This window comes from Nelumbo nucifera, chromosome 2 (genome assembly GCF_055504915.1).
Source record: "Nelumbo nucifera cultivar China Antique chromosome 2, China Antique-T2T, whole genome shotgun sequence".
NCBI classification, from domain to species: Eukaryota; Viridiplantae; Streptophyta; class Magnoliopsida; order Proteales; family Nelumbonaceae; genus Nelumbo; species Nelumbo nucifera.
In genome coordinates this window covers 54267924-54285637 of record NC_142650.1, presented here as the reverse complement: position 1 = coordinate 54285637, position 17714 = coordinate 54267924, and the positions used below count along the sequence as shown (strand labels likewise).

Here is a 17714-nt window from a genome sequence, read left to right as displayed (position 1 = left end):
ATGTTTTAATTATAAATTAAACAGCCTCAAATAATTAGGGATGGCGATTTCTCCCGTAAAATGCCCCATTTTCTTGACCCTAAACAAGGATGGGGCGGGGATAGGGAAAATATTTTTTCCCCGAACCAGGGATGGGACAGGGATAGATTTTGTTTATAATTCCCCAGACTCGAAGGTGAATTAGTAAAATATCTCTAGGTTTAATATTGATATTTAAAATATCTCTAAGTTTTTCCTAAATTCTTAAAATCCTAGGATCCCATAATTCCATTTTTGAATTACCCCTAAAATATTTTAATTCAATTCCTAAAATATCCCCAAATTCCTATATCCTATGTGTAAATTGTCCATAAAATAAATCATTTTTAAGTAGTTGCCTTAGAGCGAGAAAAATTCGAGGATTTTTCGTCCCCAACGGGGAGTGGATGCCCTGCCCCGAACCTGTCCCGCCACCAGGGACGGGACGGAAATGAGACAAAGTATCTTGACTACGGGGTGGGGACAGGGAGGGGGTGCCCCACCCCAAACCCGCCCCATTGCCATTCCTACAAAGAACCCACAACATTTCAGATAAAAACAACAATGATCTAAGACTTTTAAATCAAACATTAGCGTTTACAATAAATAAACATCTCCTTGAACCTAAAATTTAGGTTTAGCTAACACATGTAAAATGTCATGGAAACAGTTAATTCAAGATTTGTTCTTGTCAATGGTAACATTAATGTCTGCTTTTATGCTAATCTTGGAATACTGCCTCATCTATGCAAATAAAACATTGGTCAAAACTCAAAACTATCTGGTTTTTGAAGAATTATGAATTATGGATATGTTGGCATTGAGCTACAGAATGTTTTTGGTATCAATGTGGAGAAGCTTCGCAGAAAACTGTGTGCAATCCCGCATGGATGTCTATGTTTGAAGGGTTTATTTAGGTCTTGTAGAGTAATGGTAAATTGTCATGGTTTAAATACTTGTGGCCTTGCAAAGAGTACTTTGTCATGGCTTAAATGCTACCAAGAGAGGAACTCAACAAGGTTTTATTTCATTTGGAATGAAGATAGGTCTTCTGGATGCAAGTGGATGACAAGTATGTATGTTGCTGAGGAGGAAACTTCTAACAAACTTCACAAAAGGGACTTACTTGCCTTCTTTATAAGTACAGAGTGATCAGATATCAAACTCTAAGAAGGTTAATTAGTTGTACTTGTCCAAAGTTTGAATGACATAAACAGGTGGTACAGCTTATGTCTTTCTTCTTAATTATGACAATCTATTCTTATTGTAGGGGTATTGACCTATATAAGATATTTGGAATGATTGTTTCATAGCTTTGTGACTGTTGTTGGTGCCTAAGTTGATAAGTTGGTTATTGTTCGATGGGAACTTAATATTGGATTTAACATAGCAATACAAAATAAAGAAAAATCATATAACATCATCATCCAAGGAGTTGAAATCAGTCCCCCACAACATCCCACAGTACATTCTCGCTGTGTATTGGAAACATTTCCCGGTGATGTCTCATCATTTTTTGATCTTATCATCGAGAGATGTTTTCGATACACGGCAGGGATGTGCTGTGGGACATCGTGGGAAACTTTCTTGTGGGAGGCTGATTTCAACTCTCATCCAAGCCTCATCTCAATTATATCGGGTTGGTTACATGAATCCTGTTTCACCATTCCTTTCTGTTTAATCTCATATATATTATTAAATTATGAAGACTTGATTGAAATGAACATGGGTTGGGTTGTGCTAGGCTTTTTTTAGGGTATCAATGACATTAAAGTTTGATTGGACCTGGGCCCGGCCTGGCCCACACCTCAGGCTTGATATTACATGTCCAGGCCAGACCGGGGGTCAGTCATCCAGGCTGACCCATATGAATTAAAATTAAAGGGTGCTTCTCTCAAATGAAGGACCATTCTATCTGAGTTTGGATTAACTAGACTTGATGGTTGTGTTAGAGGGTGTTTAACCAATAATAACATCCTATGTCAGCAATCAGGTGCATATGCCCTACAACCACCAATCTCTCACTTCAAGTGCATGGGTAATGTGGGCATTATCATTTGATTGCAGTACAAATGAAGTAAATTAAGACATAAAGCAGAATAAAGTAAAACCCAAAACAAAATTAACCAAGAATTTGCATTTTTTACATTTGCACTCTCTTGCATTTATATTAGTACAAATAAAATTGTACTACAACCAAACAGCCTAAAAGTTATTTGCATATCTCTCCCCATTTTCACTTTTTTTAGAATACAAATACATAGCCCACACATTATCAAACTACTTGAAGTTGGTTTCTGAAAAGTAAACCACTTAAAAGGTTATATTTGGTACCATTATTGTTTCTATGAAACTGTCATTTGAGGTTGTTTATTATTGAAACAGGCCATACCTTCAATATGTACACATGGGAGGTTGTTTGTAAAAATATCAAATTCTAATCATTTCTAGCTAAATTGAATCTCATATGTGATGTGACAATACATCTATCACCAATTTATATTGATCAACCCAAAATGTTTCAAAATAGAAACCTTTGTGATTTTCACAATATTGATCAAGTCCCACTTGAATGACAGAATGACAGCAAAACTTGGTAGAATAGATAAAGAAATCACACACACACATAGATAGATAGATAGAGAAAGAGAGAAAGAGAGAGAAAGACCTACAGAAAATTGATGAGATAGGTAGGTGTACTTACTTATTTACTAACACTAGGACTACCCACAAGGACAACCATGAGAGTGTTATTCCCAAAAAGTAGGATTTTGTCCACATACTTGACTAGTAACTATTATCCTTGCCCTTGTTTTCTTGGACTGATAAAGCAATCTATTTCTTAGTAGATGGAAAGAAAGCCCATGTAATGCATATAAAACAATAATACGAAGTTCCCTTCCTGTAAAACAAAACAATGAAAAGTAAATTCTGTCTGCTGCTAAACCCTAGCTCTACATAAATTCAGACCTGAAAGCTATTGATGCGGACTGTTGGCTGAGAGATGCATGTTTGGATATACATATGTATAGATAATTGAGTTCATGGCCTCTCCTATAATCAGCATAAATTCAATGAATAGAAACCTGGGAAATTTCTTGGAAAATGTCAGTTTAGAATCTTTAGATATGGCCTGATTCATGCTAGCTATATGCGAGTAAAAATAAGTAAGGATATATTTGGATAGGCTCAATTTGAAAGGAGTGTAAATTTGTACTTTCGAAGCCCAGAATCACAAAGCCCCAGTTGCAGGCTTTGTGCTTTGGGACTTGAAACTTGAAAGCACTTTGGCTTTAGATTATTATATTTTTAAAGCAACTATTATATTTTCAAAGCACTTTGCTATGACTGTGGTAGTTTAAGGCTAAAACCAAAAATCATTGCCTTAGATGTATTGCAGTGGCCCATCAAGAAGTCATCTCATCTAATTCAAGGCGGGGTTATGGCAGTATATCAAAGATTTTGATTTAGCTGTTTTAGCTCTGCATACAACACTATCGTAGCAAATGTGGTTTGATTCCAAATTGATTACATTAGAAAAAAAAAAAAAGGTAAAATACAAAAGCCTCCCCTTTTGACAATCATAAAAACCTCTCTTATAGTTTAATTTTAACAAATACCTTCCCTAAATTTTTGAAAAAAATCAATAGAAACCTCCCTTTCATCACTAATCCAGACGGAAAATGTATAAAATTACAAAATTACTCCTGACTAATTGTCCGAGCATCATTGAAAATATATTAAAATTCTAAAACTGCTCTCATTCGATTAACATCACTCTTGCGATTTTTGAGCCTTTTTTCAGAGCAAAAGAATAGAGTTTAAACCCTAACACCACTAAATACTTTAATGGCACCATCATTCAAAATATTCCATTCACCTAAGAATATTTCCCATTTTCTCGAAACCGTTTTTCACCAGCAACTATTCTTCATTGTCTGCAATATCTAGTTCCCCCTCGAGCAATTTCTCACCAGAGCTTTTATTTTTTCATTTCTCTTGCTAGGAGGATTACATTTCACAAATAGAAAACGAAAACTCTGGGTAGCTAAGTTGAGTAACCAACAACCAACCGATAAGAAATTGGGGACCAAATAGAGTTATGCTTCATCGAATCCAAAAGCAAAATAATAAAAGCACAAATTCATTGAAGCCCACAAAAACCAAATTTGAGATTCAATAAATGACATTTTGTATGACCCAAAATGAGAGAGAAATAAGATGCATTCAGAAGTGTCCATAAATACATAAAACCCAAAAGCAAAACAAGGGGAAAAGTTAAACAGTATAACAATTATTTTTATTTCTGATATGCAATCAAACCCAAGAATTCATCATTTGACATTTTTGCTAGAAAACCAGTATCGTAAATCCAAGGTGTGATTAAAAGATTAGGCGGCCTTTAAGTTGATTAACACACTTGTCAACCAACCTTCCGATGAAGAACAATCACCTATAACAGTTCACCTTCTAATCTATAGCTAAAGTCCAAATTTTATCTATGTTTTCCTATGCATAAACCAGAAACGTTGCCTCACTTCTTCACCAGATAATCTTTGGTGGTCAAATTTCAAGGCTGAAAGAATCAACGGTGGTTGCTATCATTTCTTAGGTCGATGGAGTTTTAAGAACGGGAGATTGAAAAAGGAGAAAATGATAAATATTCTTTCAGGGTTCCTCTCTTCTTGGGTTCGATGGAGTTTTAAACAAGGTTCTTAGTTAGTGGAGTTCAAGAATGGGAGATTGTAAGGGAAAGAGATCGACAAGAGGGTAGAATGGGTATTTGAAAAAAACTGATGTATTGGTCTAACGTTTTTCGTCTGAATTAGTGATAGAAGGGAGGTTTTTGTTGATTTTTTAAAAAATTTAGGGGAGGTATTTATTAAAGTTAAACTACAGGGAAAGCTTTTATGATTGTCAGAAATTTCTGGGGAGGTTTTTGTATTTTATCCAAAAAAAAAACTCAATTTGAATAAAGTATATTCATTTAAATACCAAAAAAATAGAAGAAGAATAAAGTATTTTCTTTCATCTCATTGATGAGTTTTCAATGAAGAGTGAAAGCGCCCATCCTTTTGACGGTTGGAGTATTGCAATGGCAGCCAGGATTTTCTCCTCATAAAATTCACCTCACAGCTCATTGCAACCGTGCATTGGGAACATCAGATGTTCCCAGGAATAGGGATTGGAGAGGCACTTATGTCCTTGACTTTGAGGGTTTGTTTGGTTCACCGAAATAGGGGTCTAGAATTGGACCATTCTGATTCCAAGTTCCAACTGTTTGGTTATTTAAAATCGGAATCCCATTCTCATTCCTAATGCCCCCTGCCCCTCCTTTGGGAATGAGAATCCATTTCAATTATATCAATTCTAATTCTGATTCCTATCTAAACCAAATAAGCGGGAGGAATAGGCCATTCTGATTCTAATTTCGATTCTAATTACGAATCAAATAGACCCCTGAATCCTTTAAGGAATGAGCAAAACATTTTTTCTTGGGAATGACCGTTCAGCCCAGGGTCAGAATTCAAAGGCACAAAGTACAGTTAGGATAGGTGCCGGCTCAAAATTGATGTCAATTCACAGTTTGATATAAATGCATAAAATATGATTTTTTTACCTTGGAATGTTAATAAATTTGCAGTGAAAATAAAAAATCTACATTATGCCTGTCCTTACTTTTCCGCATTTTTTTTTTTACCTCAAATGGGCCATAAATTTAAATCCATAAAAATAAAACCCTCTCATAAATTAAACATCTAAAGGGAAATATGATGGTATTAGACCTGACAAAAAATTGATCTGACGTATAAATCCGACCTAACCCACCTGAAGAACTAGTATTAGGGTCCTCTATCTAGTCACCCGATATATGTATGTATTTAATGTTTTAATATTTTAATATTTTAAAATATTTTATATTCTTTAATTCAATGTAGTTGATGGATGACAATGAAACCAAAGAAATGACGGGTTGGAGGCACATTTTTCCAAGTCAAGCATAAAGACCATCATTGGAACCCACTTGGAGTAAGAGGAATAGATTTAGAAATGATAAATGTGTTTGAACTACAGTCGGTTTAAGTTTCTTTAATTTGTATTAGAGCATTTGCATACATGTTTGGAACTTCTAATTATCTATTGTTGCATATTTATTCATATCTATCGGGAGCATTTATGTTAAAATTTTCACTCTTTAGACTTTAGTATTTACTCTTTGAATTTTTAAATTTTTAAGTTTGGAATTTTTAGGTTAATTTCTGTAATTTTGGTATTTTTCAGGTTTTTCTTCTCGTTTTTTATTTTTTAGTTATTTTTTGGGTTCACCAAAATATTTAGGGTTAGAGTCCTAACAATGGTTTTGGAGTCCAAAACTAAACCTGGACCCATGAAGCTGGTTTCTAAATCAACCAATCTGATCGTCTGATTCAGTCTGGTTTTCAAAACTATGCAAAATCAGCTCATTTTTATTAGGATGCGGTTTTTATCTTGGGCTAAATTCATAAAATCACAGCCTTCAATGTATTGTTGCACCCTAAGTCTTAAGCATCTGATTGAGTCGATCGGGAATTGTTTGCAAAGCCGTCTTTTAAGTTCAAAAGAAACTTTTATCGACTGTCCACTACATTTGTAAGTCTGAGTCACATTCTATGGAGTTTGGATCTCCTGCTCATGAGAACTCTGCCCACGTTTATCACAGCTATATATAGAAAATATCTCATCCCCTGCATAGGAGATGTTCCTAACTCACAGGGGTAGTGTATTGTGAGTAGGTGTGGGCAGAGTTCTCGTGGTGGGCAGGAGATCTAGACTCCATTGTATGATCAAAACTCCCAAAGTACAAAGTTATACACATTAGCCCATTCACGTGGAATTCATACTTCATAAGGCTGTGTTTGATTACAGTGCAAATTTATTTGCATTAGTACAAATGTATGAGAGTGTAAATGTAAAAAATGCAAATTATTGTTTAATTTTGTTTTGGATTTTACTTTATTCTACTTCATATCTTAATTTACTTTATTTGCACTGCAATCAAATAAAATAAACTAAAATTTAAAACAAAAATAGACCATAATTTACACTCAAATCATTTGCATTGTCATGATTTTGCATCAGTGCAAATTTATTTGCATTGCAACCAAAAGGGTCAAAATATCAATACATCCATGTGTTTCGATTGGCCAATACATTAGGATTAAAGAAAAAAGTCAGGAATTGGACCAATACATTTCTAAGAAGGCAATTTTCTATAAAATTGTCGAAATCTAAGAATAGGAGAATACAAATATAAGGTGTATCATATTAATATTTAAGATTCAATAATGGCTTATAATATGATATAATATGCCTAATATAAGGTGTATCATATTAATATTTTGATTTTAATCAAGCGGAGATTTGGTCTGCCTGATTTCTTAGGCAATATTAGCTTACAATTTTGCTTTAAAATTTGTTATTGGAAGAATGAATTTTGAGCTAAAAAGGGTTCCTTTTATAAATTCAAACTCAAAATTCATCGGTTGATTCTTGGAGAGATAATGTCGGTAAGCTCAACAAGATTTTTTATGGAAAAAAAAAAAAACAATCTACACTTGGTGTAGAAGTAGGGAAAGCAAATGAGCTAAGACTTAAGAGTCCAAACAAAATGTGGCTTACCTCTGTTATATGTTTCACTTTGCTTTATTTGTTTGCGAAATAAGATGAAAACTAAAGCATACTAAAGTAAAACCCGTAATGCAAACAAGCCAAATTTTGCAAAATTCTTATTTGCACTCCCGTCCATTTGTACTAATACAAATGAAATTGCAATGCAACCAACAACAAATAGAGCTTAAGCAATCAGAAGCTTCACGTATAGAAATGTATGTCTAGAGTCTAGTGGGACACTTCATGATCGGCACGAGTCGTGAGATGGAGAACCTGCCCATCCAAGTGTTGATCATGCATACCTATTGAATTCAGTGATCTACATCTACTTGGGAATCGAATCGAAGTAGCAAGAGAGCAAATTAGTTACATGATTTGCTCTACGTTGCCAAGGGAGGGAAGCTTCTTGCAACCTTCCTTAGTGTAATTAATTATTCTTTCATGCCACCCTTTTGTTGTTCTTCTATACTCTCTTCTGCTGATTGAATCACCTAATATTGCATCCGTTACAAAACAGGGGACAAAGTTAACCGTTTTCTTTTTGTCTTCAAATGCCGAAGCTTCTACGAAGGACTTTCCCCTTGCTACAGTCCAAGCTGCCAACCTGCCAGTTCACCATATGGTGCAGCCCCCATGCTACAGCTTTCAATAAAAATAGGCCACGTTGTCTTATTTGCATAAGCCATTGAGTCTGAAATTTAAAACCCTTTTGAAATAATGATAGAAAACTAGAAATTAAGGTTTAGGATTTTTTTTTAAATATGGGAATTTGTGCAAAAAAACATAAATAGCCTGTTTTTAAAATTTCTATTTTATGTTTTTGTTTTATTTTTCTTTTTATTTAGTTTTTTTGAGGCAAAAATCGAAAATTTTAACGTCACGGTGACTGTACAATTCTTTAGCTAGCCTCTGTTGCTTTCTCCATGCAACGACTAAAAATACTATCGGACCGTTATATTGCTTCTAGCCACGTCTGAAACGGACTATCCTGTCAGAGGAAACATGCTGACAAGAAATAAGCATACCAGAAGAGGTTTTGAGCTGTATCTATGATGATAATGCAGTGTTTGGTTTGATAGGAAATGAGTCCGTAACATGGAAAAGTAGAAGAAATGTTACTATAGTTTTTAGTATATAATTCTCTACTTACTTACAGGAAAATGCTTATTTTCTACTGCCATACATTTTAGGCCCATCTGGAATTGGAATCAGGTTATTTGGATTCAAATTATTTGGTTGGGTGGAATTAGAATCCCATTCCTATTCCTAGTGAAAAGGTATTCTCCCATTTAAGGGAATGGTCATTCCCCCATTCTCTCTCCCCTTTCCTTAAAGAATGAATATTATTCCTGCTGATTCCAATTGCCATTTTTATTCTTGTTTGAATCAAATAGATTATAGGAATAAATCATTCTAATTCCAATATTCAAAGATTTTGATTCTAATTCTGACTATAAATCAAACAGACCCTTAATATTTTACATCTAATAATTAATATCGATCTTGTGGAGTAGATAATGTTACTCACAAACTGAAAATTAGAAACAGAAACTTAATTAGTCTCAATGTCAAAATGGTTGTACATGAGGCTCCCTGTCAATATGCAGTCTTATCCCTGCAAATTGATAGAGAGACTATTTCCAAAATTTGAACCACACTCTCTATCTCTCTCTAAATGAAAAAGCATTCGATATTGAAGACGGAACACGAATTTTATTTCTATATTTTGGTATTTCACATTACATATTGAGGGTGGATATTGACTCAACAGTTGGGGTTGTTCATTATGATCTCAGCGACCAGAATTCAAAGTCTTGAAAACAGTCTTTCTATGTATAAGGCTGCGTGTATCTGTCTCTCTCAGATTCGGCGTTGGCCCTTTTTTTATATTACACATTAATAGGTAGAGACAGGCAAGCAGCAAAATGCATGTGAAGGATTGACATGCAATTTCATTCAAACGCACAAACCACCCATCCTTTCTTAGAAATATTTGTCTTTCTTTTTTTAATGCATGCCATCCCCAAGTCAGAACCGGTAGTGTGTGAGAGCCGGTTTGGGCTTGGGTCCACACCATTTCAATAGTTTCTTGCAATCTTGCATTAAAAATTAATATTTTTCCATAAAATAAATCACATAAATATGAAGATATTCCCAGTGTTCAAACGGATGTTGCGCTGACCGGAACCTGATTGGGCAAGAGGAGAAATTAGAAGACTGTTGAACAATTCTATAGAAACATGAATCCTAACATTATGATTTATGAACCTGCATAAAAAAAAAGGACTAACACTATACATCATCTTTAATGATATTCATTGCGTGCATTAACTAATAATTTATGTTGAATAAGCAAGGAAATAGAAAAGAAAAAGAAGTGTCATCCAAAAATCCATAAATTGTCTGTGTTGGACGACATGCATCCGAATGTCTGATGTGCACATGCTTCATCTATTTAAGAGATCAGTCCATGCAACACTGCGTTGATGGCTCATATTGGATCTAAAATGGGTCATAGCTAGGGTTCGACTGTTAATATCTATGTGGTCTGCGTAAATGTTGGGTGATTCGAAATTGATTAAGGTTGTGTTGGTATCATTGCTGTTTTCATCTAAAACGTTTATAAATTGGTGAGAGAAATATTCTTTTATTAAATGGAACATTTTGAAAATTGACATTTTAACTATAGACGGCAATGATCAATTGATAGTGTCTCAATTGGTAGGATTTATAACTCATTGTAGTAGAGACTTGAGATCAAATTCCATTGCCATTAAGGTTGGGGATTAAGGGAATGGAGATGGGTAACTCCGTTATATATGTATCCCTATGAAGCCAAAAATACAAAATCTATAAATGGCAATTTATGATCATACACATGTATTTTTAATTTCTAGCTGAATTAACTGTTACATGTGATGTGATAATATATATTTTATCAATTTGTATTATTAATATAATAACCTAACAATTCATCTCTGGCCTATCTGCACTGAACAAATAACTGCTGTATAGACAGATAAATAAGCAAATAAATGGACATACTGGCATCCCTTTCTCTCTTTCAAATCTACTGCACATCTTATGCTGTAAATGATGCTGTACATGCAATTTTGTGTGTGTGTGTGATTATGAGCTTTTTTTTTCGCTGGGCAAATGGGATTATAAAAGCAGGGGGAGCCCATCTTAGCTTCCAGACTCCATAACTTCTCAACCTTGGTGAATGTAGGAATCAATCCAAAGCCTTTGCTGTACAAGTACAACCAACCAGGAAGCTTGCCGTTTGAGCCAATTGGCATTTAACAGAAACTCTTGTTTGTTAAATTTCAGCTTGTCATCCCATTATTATCTGATAAAGGCGCTGCGCATATTCCCTGCGTAGCTACGAGATTTGCTTGATTAGGAGTATGCTGTGTTTCAAAATTGCCTTCATGGTTCTGTTTCTGCTTCTCCACTCAGTGCTGATAACATATTTAGGCTGAATTTGGCTGCATGTGAAATAAAGAAACAAATGTAAGATTTCTTTGAAATACGAATATATGAAATTCAATTGAATCATATTCCTAATTTTCTTGGTTATTCATTACAAACCTGGATATACTCTAAAACCCAGACTTTTTAATTTAGGGTTTGATTTTTTTTTTTTTTTAATTTTTGATTCGCTGGAGAGGTTTTTGATGATTCATTGGGGGTGTCTTCTTGTACTTGAAAAAGTTGGTTATACGAGGGGATTTCCACCCAAATCCCATTCGAAATTCTAATTAATGATGTTTGTACTTTGGAGATTGTTGCTGCCACCTGCCAATTAATCCAACGAGTCTCTCTCTATCCAGAAGCAGATAAGGTGGCAGGCATGACCTCCTACGTTACCATCGCCTCAGACTGCTCAGTACTTAGTAGCCTAGGGAGACCTTTGCCACGTGGCAAAAACACTATTTTTTTTTTCCTTTTTATTTAACGTAAAAAGTTCAGAGAGATTTCAGGCACTGAAACTTCTTTATATGACCGAACTCCTTGTAATTACTATGTCATCCCTCCCAATTTTAGGTTAATTGTATTTCTACCTTTAAATATATTGTAGTTGATCAACACAGATGGGTGAAAAATATGTATTTGTCGCATCATATAAGAGAATCACATTTCAATCAACTAAAAAATAAATGTGAAACTGATCATTGCTTCAACGTCAAATTTGAAATTTTAGATGTAATTAATTTGTATTGATAAAAAACTAAAATATTTTTGGTAAAAAAATCTATCTCATAAATGCATAAGCGTATAATTTCAAACAATTTATGCATAAGAGTACAAATTAATAAGGATCCGTTTGTTTAGAGTATAATTTCATTTTGTACTAATATTATAAATGCATAAGAGTACAAATTAATAAAAAGAATGCAAATTTTGATTTAATTTTTTATTGGGTTTCGCTTTGCATTAGGCCGTTTTATTTCAATTCATTTGCAGTACAAACAAGCAAAATAGGGCAAAAACTGAAACAAAAATAAATCATTATCTATACACAAATCATTTGCAGTTTCATACTTTCATACTTAATTTTGCATCAGTGCAAATAAAATTGCACTGCAAACAAGCTAGAACAACATTTCCACATTTCTAGCTGTTCATTAATTCGGCCAGATTACCTGACCTAGTTTATCACTTTATCAAAATAAAAAAACGACATTTTCTTGTCTGTCTGCGACCTGGCATAGATGTTTCAGAACTCTCCAACCAAAAAAAAAAAAGATGTCTCAGAACTCAAATTCCCAGGTTTGTCTTTATCCTTCTTGAGCTGAAACCGTGGGCAGATTTTGGAGTGTACTTAAAATATTGAAAGATGATCCACATTCGTAAATAGTAAATACAGTGGGTTTCTACACTGTAGGCTTCGAACACTAATTCCTATCTGAAGACCAGATTGACTGTCCGATGCCTATCCATCTCAGTAACCGACGGTTGAAGTACTTTGCTAGTTAAATAGATTTACAGTTACCAATGCAAGTACGTATTTCTGTTTGTATATAATACGTATCATAGGAAACAGGAAGCTTCCAGGAAAATGCCTCCTAGACGCTTTCAGTTTCAGTTTGCAGAAACTCACATTTGGACTACACAGTTCGCTCTATATTTATGGCATTCTATATCCTCTTCCTCACCTGAAGAGAACGTTACAACAGCGGTTCCTTTATATATATTGATTATATTCTTCGTAGTCAGTTCGTATAGCTACCAGAGGTTACAAAGCATGGCTTCGGAGGAGCTCTTGGCATTGGAGAATGGCCAGCAGGCCAACGGCAACCTGAAGGCGGGCTCCGGCAAGGAGATCCGGCACGGGAGGACGGCACACAATATGTCATCCTCGTCGCTGCGCAAGAAGTCGGACCTTAAGCTTGTTTCCAAGGTGCCCTGCGGACGACTCAGACAGCTCTTGGCAAACCTCCAGGAGGTCATCCTGGGGACCAAGCTTTCCGTTCTTTTCCCAGCCATTCCGCTGGCGATCGTCGCCGAGTATTGTAATTTTGGAAGAGTGAGTTTATATACCCATCTGGGTTTTCATATAAAAGAAATGATTTCTGATTCCGCGTCAATTCTGAGATTTGGAAAGACCCACTGCTGTTCAGACATGAATTCAGGGGTGTCAATTGGACTGGATTTGGTCCAATCCGATCCAGTCCAATGTGAGTTCATTCGTAAGTCCAATCCAATCCAATCCAATGAATGTTGTGGACAAATTTGGATCGGCCCAATTCAATGTCTGGACTGTTCAATCTGTTTAAATTTATTTTGGTTTAGATTGGTTTCAACCCAATCCAAAACCGGTCCATTGACACCCTTAGACATGACCACTGCAAGCAATATTACTTCTTTTTCTTCTGTTCTCCTGCTTATTTACGTGTTTGATTTTATTAAACCCATTTGTTCATTTGTTTGTTTACAGTCATGGATTTTTGCCTTGAGTTTACTTGGGCTCACCCCACTTGCAGAACGTGTCAGCTTTCTAACTGAGTAAGTTTGGAATCTTATTCGTTATTTGCATTTCGAAGAGTTTCTATCTATCTGTGCTGATTAATTTTTTTTCCCTTCTTCCATATTCTTATTGAAAAAAAAAAAATTGCAGACAAATTGCCCTCTACACAGGTCCAACAGGTAATAATGTCTCCTGTTCTTTTGAAAATATTTACATATAATTCAATGTTTATTCGTTTTTGATCAACTGGAAATCGAAATAATTCGTCGCCTTCATATCTGCTATTGATTTTCAGTTGGTGGGCTTCTGAATGCGACCTGCGGGAATGCAACAGAACTCATTATAGCATTATTCGCTCTCTATAAAAGGAAAATACATGTAGTGAAGAGCTCCCTGTTGGGTTCCATTCTATCCAACCTTCTCCTTGTCCTTGGGACGTCTCTCTTCTGTGGAGGCTTAGCCAATCTGAAGAAGGAACAGAAATTTGACAGGGTACGTAAGATATATATATTGATCACCGCTTAATCATGATCAGGGCTTGTTCTTCCTTCTGATTTCACCCATTTCACCACCTGCTCCTGGGTTTGTATCATCCGACTGAACTTTCATCAATGATTGTTTAACAGAAGCAAGCCGACGTGAATTCTCTCCTTCTGTTGCTGGGGCTGTTGTGCCACATGCTGCCGCTGGTATTCAGATACGCCTCCGGCCCGGAGATACTCACGGCAGACCCAACGCTTCAACTGTCGAGAGCGAGCAGCATCATCATGCTTCTTGCCTACATTGCCTACCTCTTCTTCCAACTCAAGACCCACAGACAGTTGTTCGAAGCCCAAGAGGTCAGAGCATGCACGTCTCTTCCTGCCTTTAGGTCAGCCCTCGTACAAGGGTTTTTGACGTTTACTTTTTAGGGGCCGAGTGGGCCCTGGGGACACTTGATCCTAGATGGGCCCCCAACTTACCAGCATCTACCGTAAGTTTATCCATTTCCCGGAACTAGAGTCTAGAGAAGCTTCTTTGCCTGTCCATATCTTTGAAACATGGGCCAGTTTACAAGTTTATACGGAACAAAATCCATCTTCTTGTCCTGCGTCCGCGTAACTGAAACCATGATTCAACCGTACTTTTATGGGTTTTCCCTCTCTACTCTAGTCGTTACTCCCACCTTCCCAGACTCGGGCTACGATCCTGTTGCATTTCTGTCCTTGTACGTTCCAAGGGATGCATTGGTCCTTGAACTCGACCAGTAGGAACTGTGAAAAAAAACGCCAAAATTAATAACTATGGCTCCAAAATTAATTTAAAATCTGTTTGCTTTATTGGAATAAGGGTTTGAAATCGGAATCAGAATGATTTAATTGCTTGATTGGGCGGAACCGGAACCCCATTCCCTTCCCTCCCTTGGTACGAAATTCCATTAAGACCCCATTTGGGAGGGCTTTTGCATTGCCTGAGCTCATGTAAGCCTATTTTTGGCTTTTGGGTTTTTAGCTCATGTCAGAAGTAGCAAAAGCCGCTGTGTTAAATCCCTCCCAAACGGGCATTAATTCTAAAATTCATAATTCCTTCTAATGACTTTTTTTTTTTTTAATTGGAACTCGTTCTAATAATAATAATTGATTTTTTGGAGAAAGAAAATTTAGTTTCAAAAAGAATCATTTTTGGTTTGAAAATCATTGTTGAAACAGTAGCAGAATTTTTACCAATAAACATAGCCTGAGTGGATTGTGAGAACTAACTCGTTCAGTTGAAACTTGAAACTAAGCAGGAAGACCACGACGGTGATGATGTGGGGTCCGATGAAACGGCTGTAATAGGATTCTGGAGTGCATTTACTTGGTTGGCCGGAATGACTGCCGTCATTGCTTTGCTCTCTGAGTATGTTGTGGGTACAATCGAGGTAATTTAACTTGTTTATTCTCTTCTCTTACTCATGAGTAGAGCAGCTTCAGTATTTCATTGATGAAGCCTAATTCTGAACAATTAATTAACCAACAATATAATTTTCCTCCTTAACCAGGCTGCATCAGATTCTTGGGGAATTTCTGTCAACTTCATTAGCATAATTTTGCTGCCGATCGTCGGAAATGCAGCAGAACATGCCGGTGCAATAATATTTGCTTTCAAGAACAAGTTGGTAAGCAAGCCATGATCAGTACTTCTCTTTCGCTGCAGTTCAAATTCAGACCTCTGTTCTTCATTGCTTCCAAACTTGTTAACAGAAATAAATATATTCTGGGTTTTTGCAGGATATATCTTTAGGTGTTGCTTTAGGGTCTGCAACTCAAATTGCAATGTTTGTGGTAAGATACTGACTGAAGTAAATTCAGTATGAAATGGCTATATATATATATATTAATCCTTGTCTCTGAAATTGGGAATATACTGCTATGGTTCAGGTTCCCTTAAATGTTATAGTTGCATGGATAATGGGCGTCAATATGGATCTTGATTTCAAGCTCCTCGAGACTGGTACTCTTGTCTTGACAATAATCGTCACAGCCTTCGCTCTACAGGTATGGTCATCCATCCAATTTTCATCTGCATTATACACCGAAGAATTAGTGTGAATTCAACCATGGTGCTTTCACTAATATCCATATCCACTGTATATTGAATCTAGATCTCAATCAATCATACTAAAATCTACTTACTTTTCATTGTTTTACATTTTATAAAGTATACTTTCACATTTAACAAGATGTATTTACTATTGCATTCAATGAACGTCAACAGATGCATGTGCCATAAGGCCATGGGAATAATAGTTCTTTGAAAAATAAAATAGTCACTTGTTTTTGTTTCTTTTCAGTTTAACTAGATAAATCCCATTTAAACTTTTATAAGCTTGTTTATGAGCAATTTTTTACTAAACTCCCAAGGAAAAATAACCATATCCATTCATCTTAATTAATTACATGAAACAAATGTCATGCTTCAATATGCTCTCCATTGAATGGACATTACATATTATACATTGTGATTTGCAGGATGGGACTTCGCATTACATGAAAGGATTTGTTCTTTTGCTTTGCTATACTGCCATTGGGGCTTGCTTTTTCGTTATCAAAACTCCACTTAGTAAGTAAAAAAAAATTATAATTTAGGCGTTTTGAAAATCTCAAATGTACCCAGTATTCCATTCGCCGTTCATTTCTTCTTTAATCGTAATTGCAGACCAAACAAATGTACTTGAATCATCACTTGGAGGAGCGTTGGCAGCTTAACAGGCAAGCAATTGTTCATGCATTTCATAGATTATGAGAGACAAATTAAGAACTTAATCAAGCGATCTTGATTAATGCAGGCTGTGGGCTTTAATTTGGGGTTAATTATTCCCCAGATGGAGATAAGTGCATTATGTGCAATGGTGAATGTTTCTGAAGGACAAATTTTGGTCATTCTTTGATTTGAATTCTTGCTGATTCTGAAGCGTTGTGCAATTTACATTTTATTGTCCATAGAGGATTTTGTGGTGAATCAAAAAAGCGCAAAGTGGAGGAGCCATCAAAATTGAGGTGGACCGTGAAGACAAATAATAATAATAACACATTTCAAACTTGAAGATATATGCAGAATACCCCATAGACTGTTATGTATAGCCTCCTCTATTTTAGTAGCATGCATTTTCCCTACAGCTATTATCCTCTTCTTTCTTTGTTAATTCTAAGAAATACTGTTTCTTTGTCCAAGATTGTTGGGGAAAATTTCATGTGGGCATAAATTGAATGGAGCAATTACTTTGTTTCGTTTAAATAATTACTATTTAAGTGAATGAGAAAATGTAGATGATAAACAAAGTGAGGAGAGAATTAGTTGGTATTTATTAGATGATGTTTCATCTCGATCACACCTTATAACAATACTATAACATTTTCTTGTTTAATATTACCATGACTCTGTCAAATTGATCGATGTTGTTCAAAGTTGAGGAGAAAAGGGTAAATTAAAGCTTTTAGACACCCACCCCCAGCTCTTCTCACATCCCCACCCAGAGGGCATTATTGGGAATTCTTCCTTGTCATTCATGGGAAATGTTTACAATACACAGACTAGTGTGTCTTCTGGGTAAGGG

At 35.7% G+C, this 17714-nt stretch overlaps 1 protein-coding gene across 3 annotated transcripts; it reads left to right on the top strand.

Moving 5' to 3' along the window:
• The first annotated feature begins 12786 nt into the window (after window positions 1-12786).
• LOC104601262 (vacuolar cation/proton exchanger 3-like) lies at window positions 12787-17395 on the top strand. Of its 3 annotated transcripts, XR_735844.3 has the most exons (13): window positions 12787-13198; window positions 13610-13677; window positions 13790-13818; window positions 13935-14131; window positions 14266-14478; window positions 15408-15539; window positions 15660-15776; window positions 15889-15942; window positions 16039-16155; window positions 16630-16720; window positions 16817-16869; window positions 16947-17009; window positions 17104-17395. XR_735844.3 is itself a non-coding variant. In XM_088899318.1 (12 exons), the coding sequence occupies exons 1-11, from the start codon at window positions 12917-12919 to the stop codon at window positions 16864-16866; spliced, it is 1350 nt and encodes a 449-aa protein (XP_088755444.1). In that variant the 5' UTR covers window positions 12787-12916; the 3' UTR covers window positions 16867-16869; window positions 17104-17395. The 3 variants fall into 3 exon arrangements, 2 of the variants coding, with proteins under 2 accessions (XP_088755444.1, XP_010262848.1); XM_088899318.1 differs by lacking the exon at window positions 16947-17009; XM_010264546.3 differs by having other exon boundaries at window positions 16947-17395.
• Window positions 17396-17714: the final 319 nt, after the last annotated feature.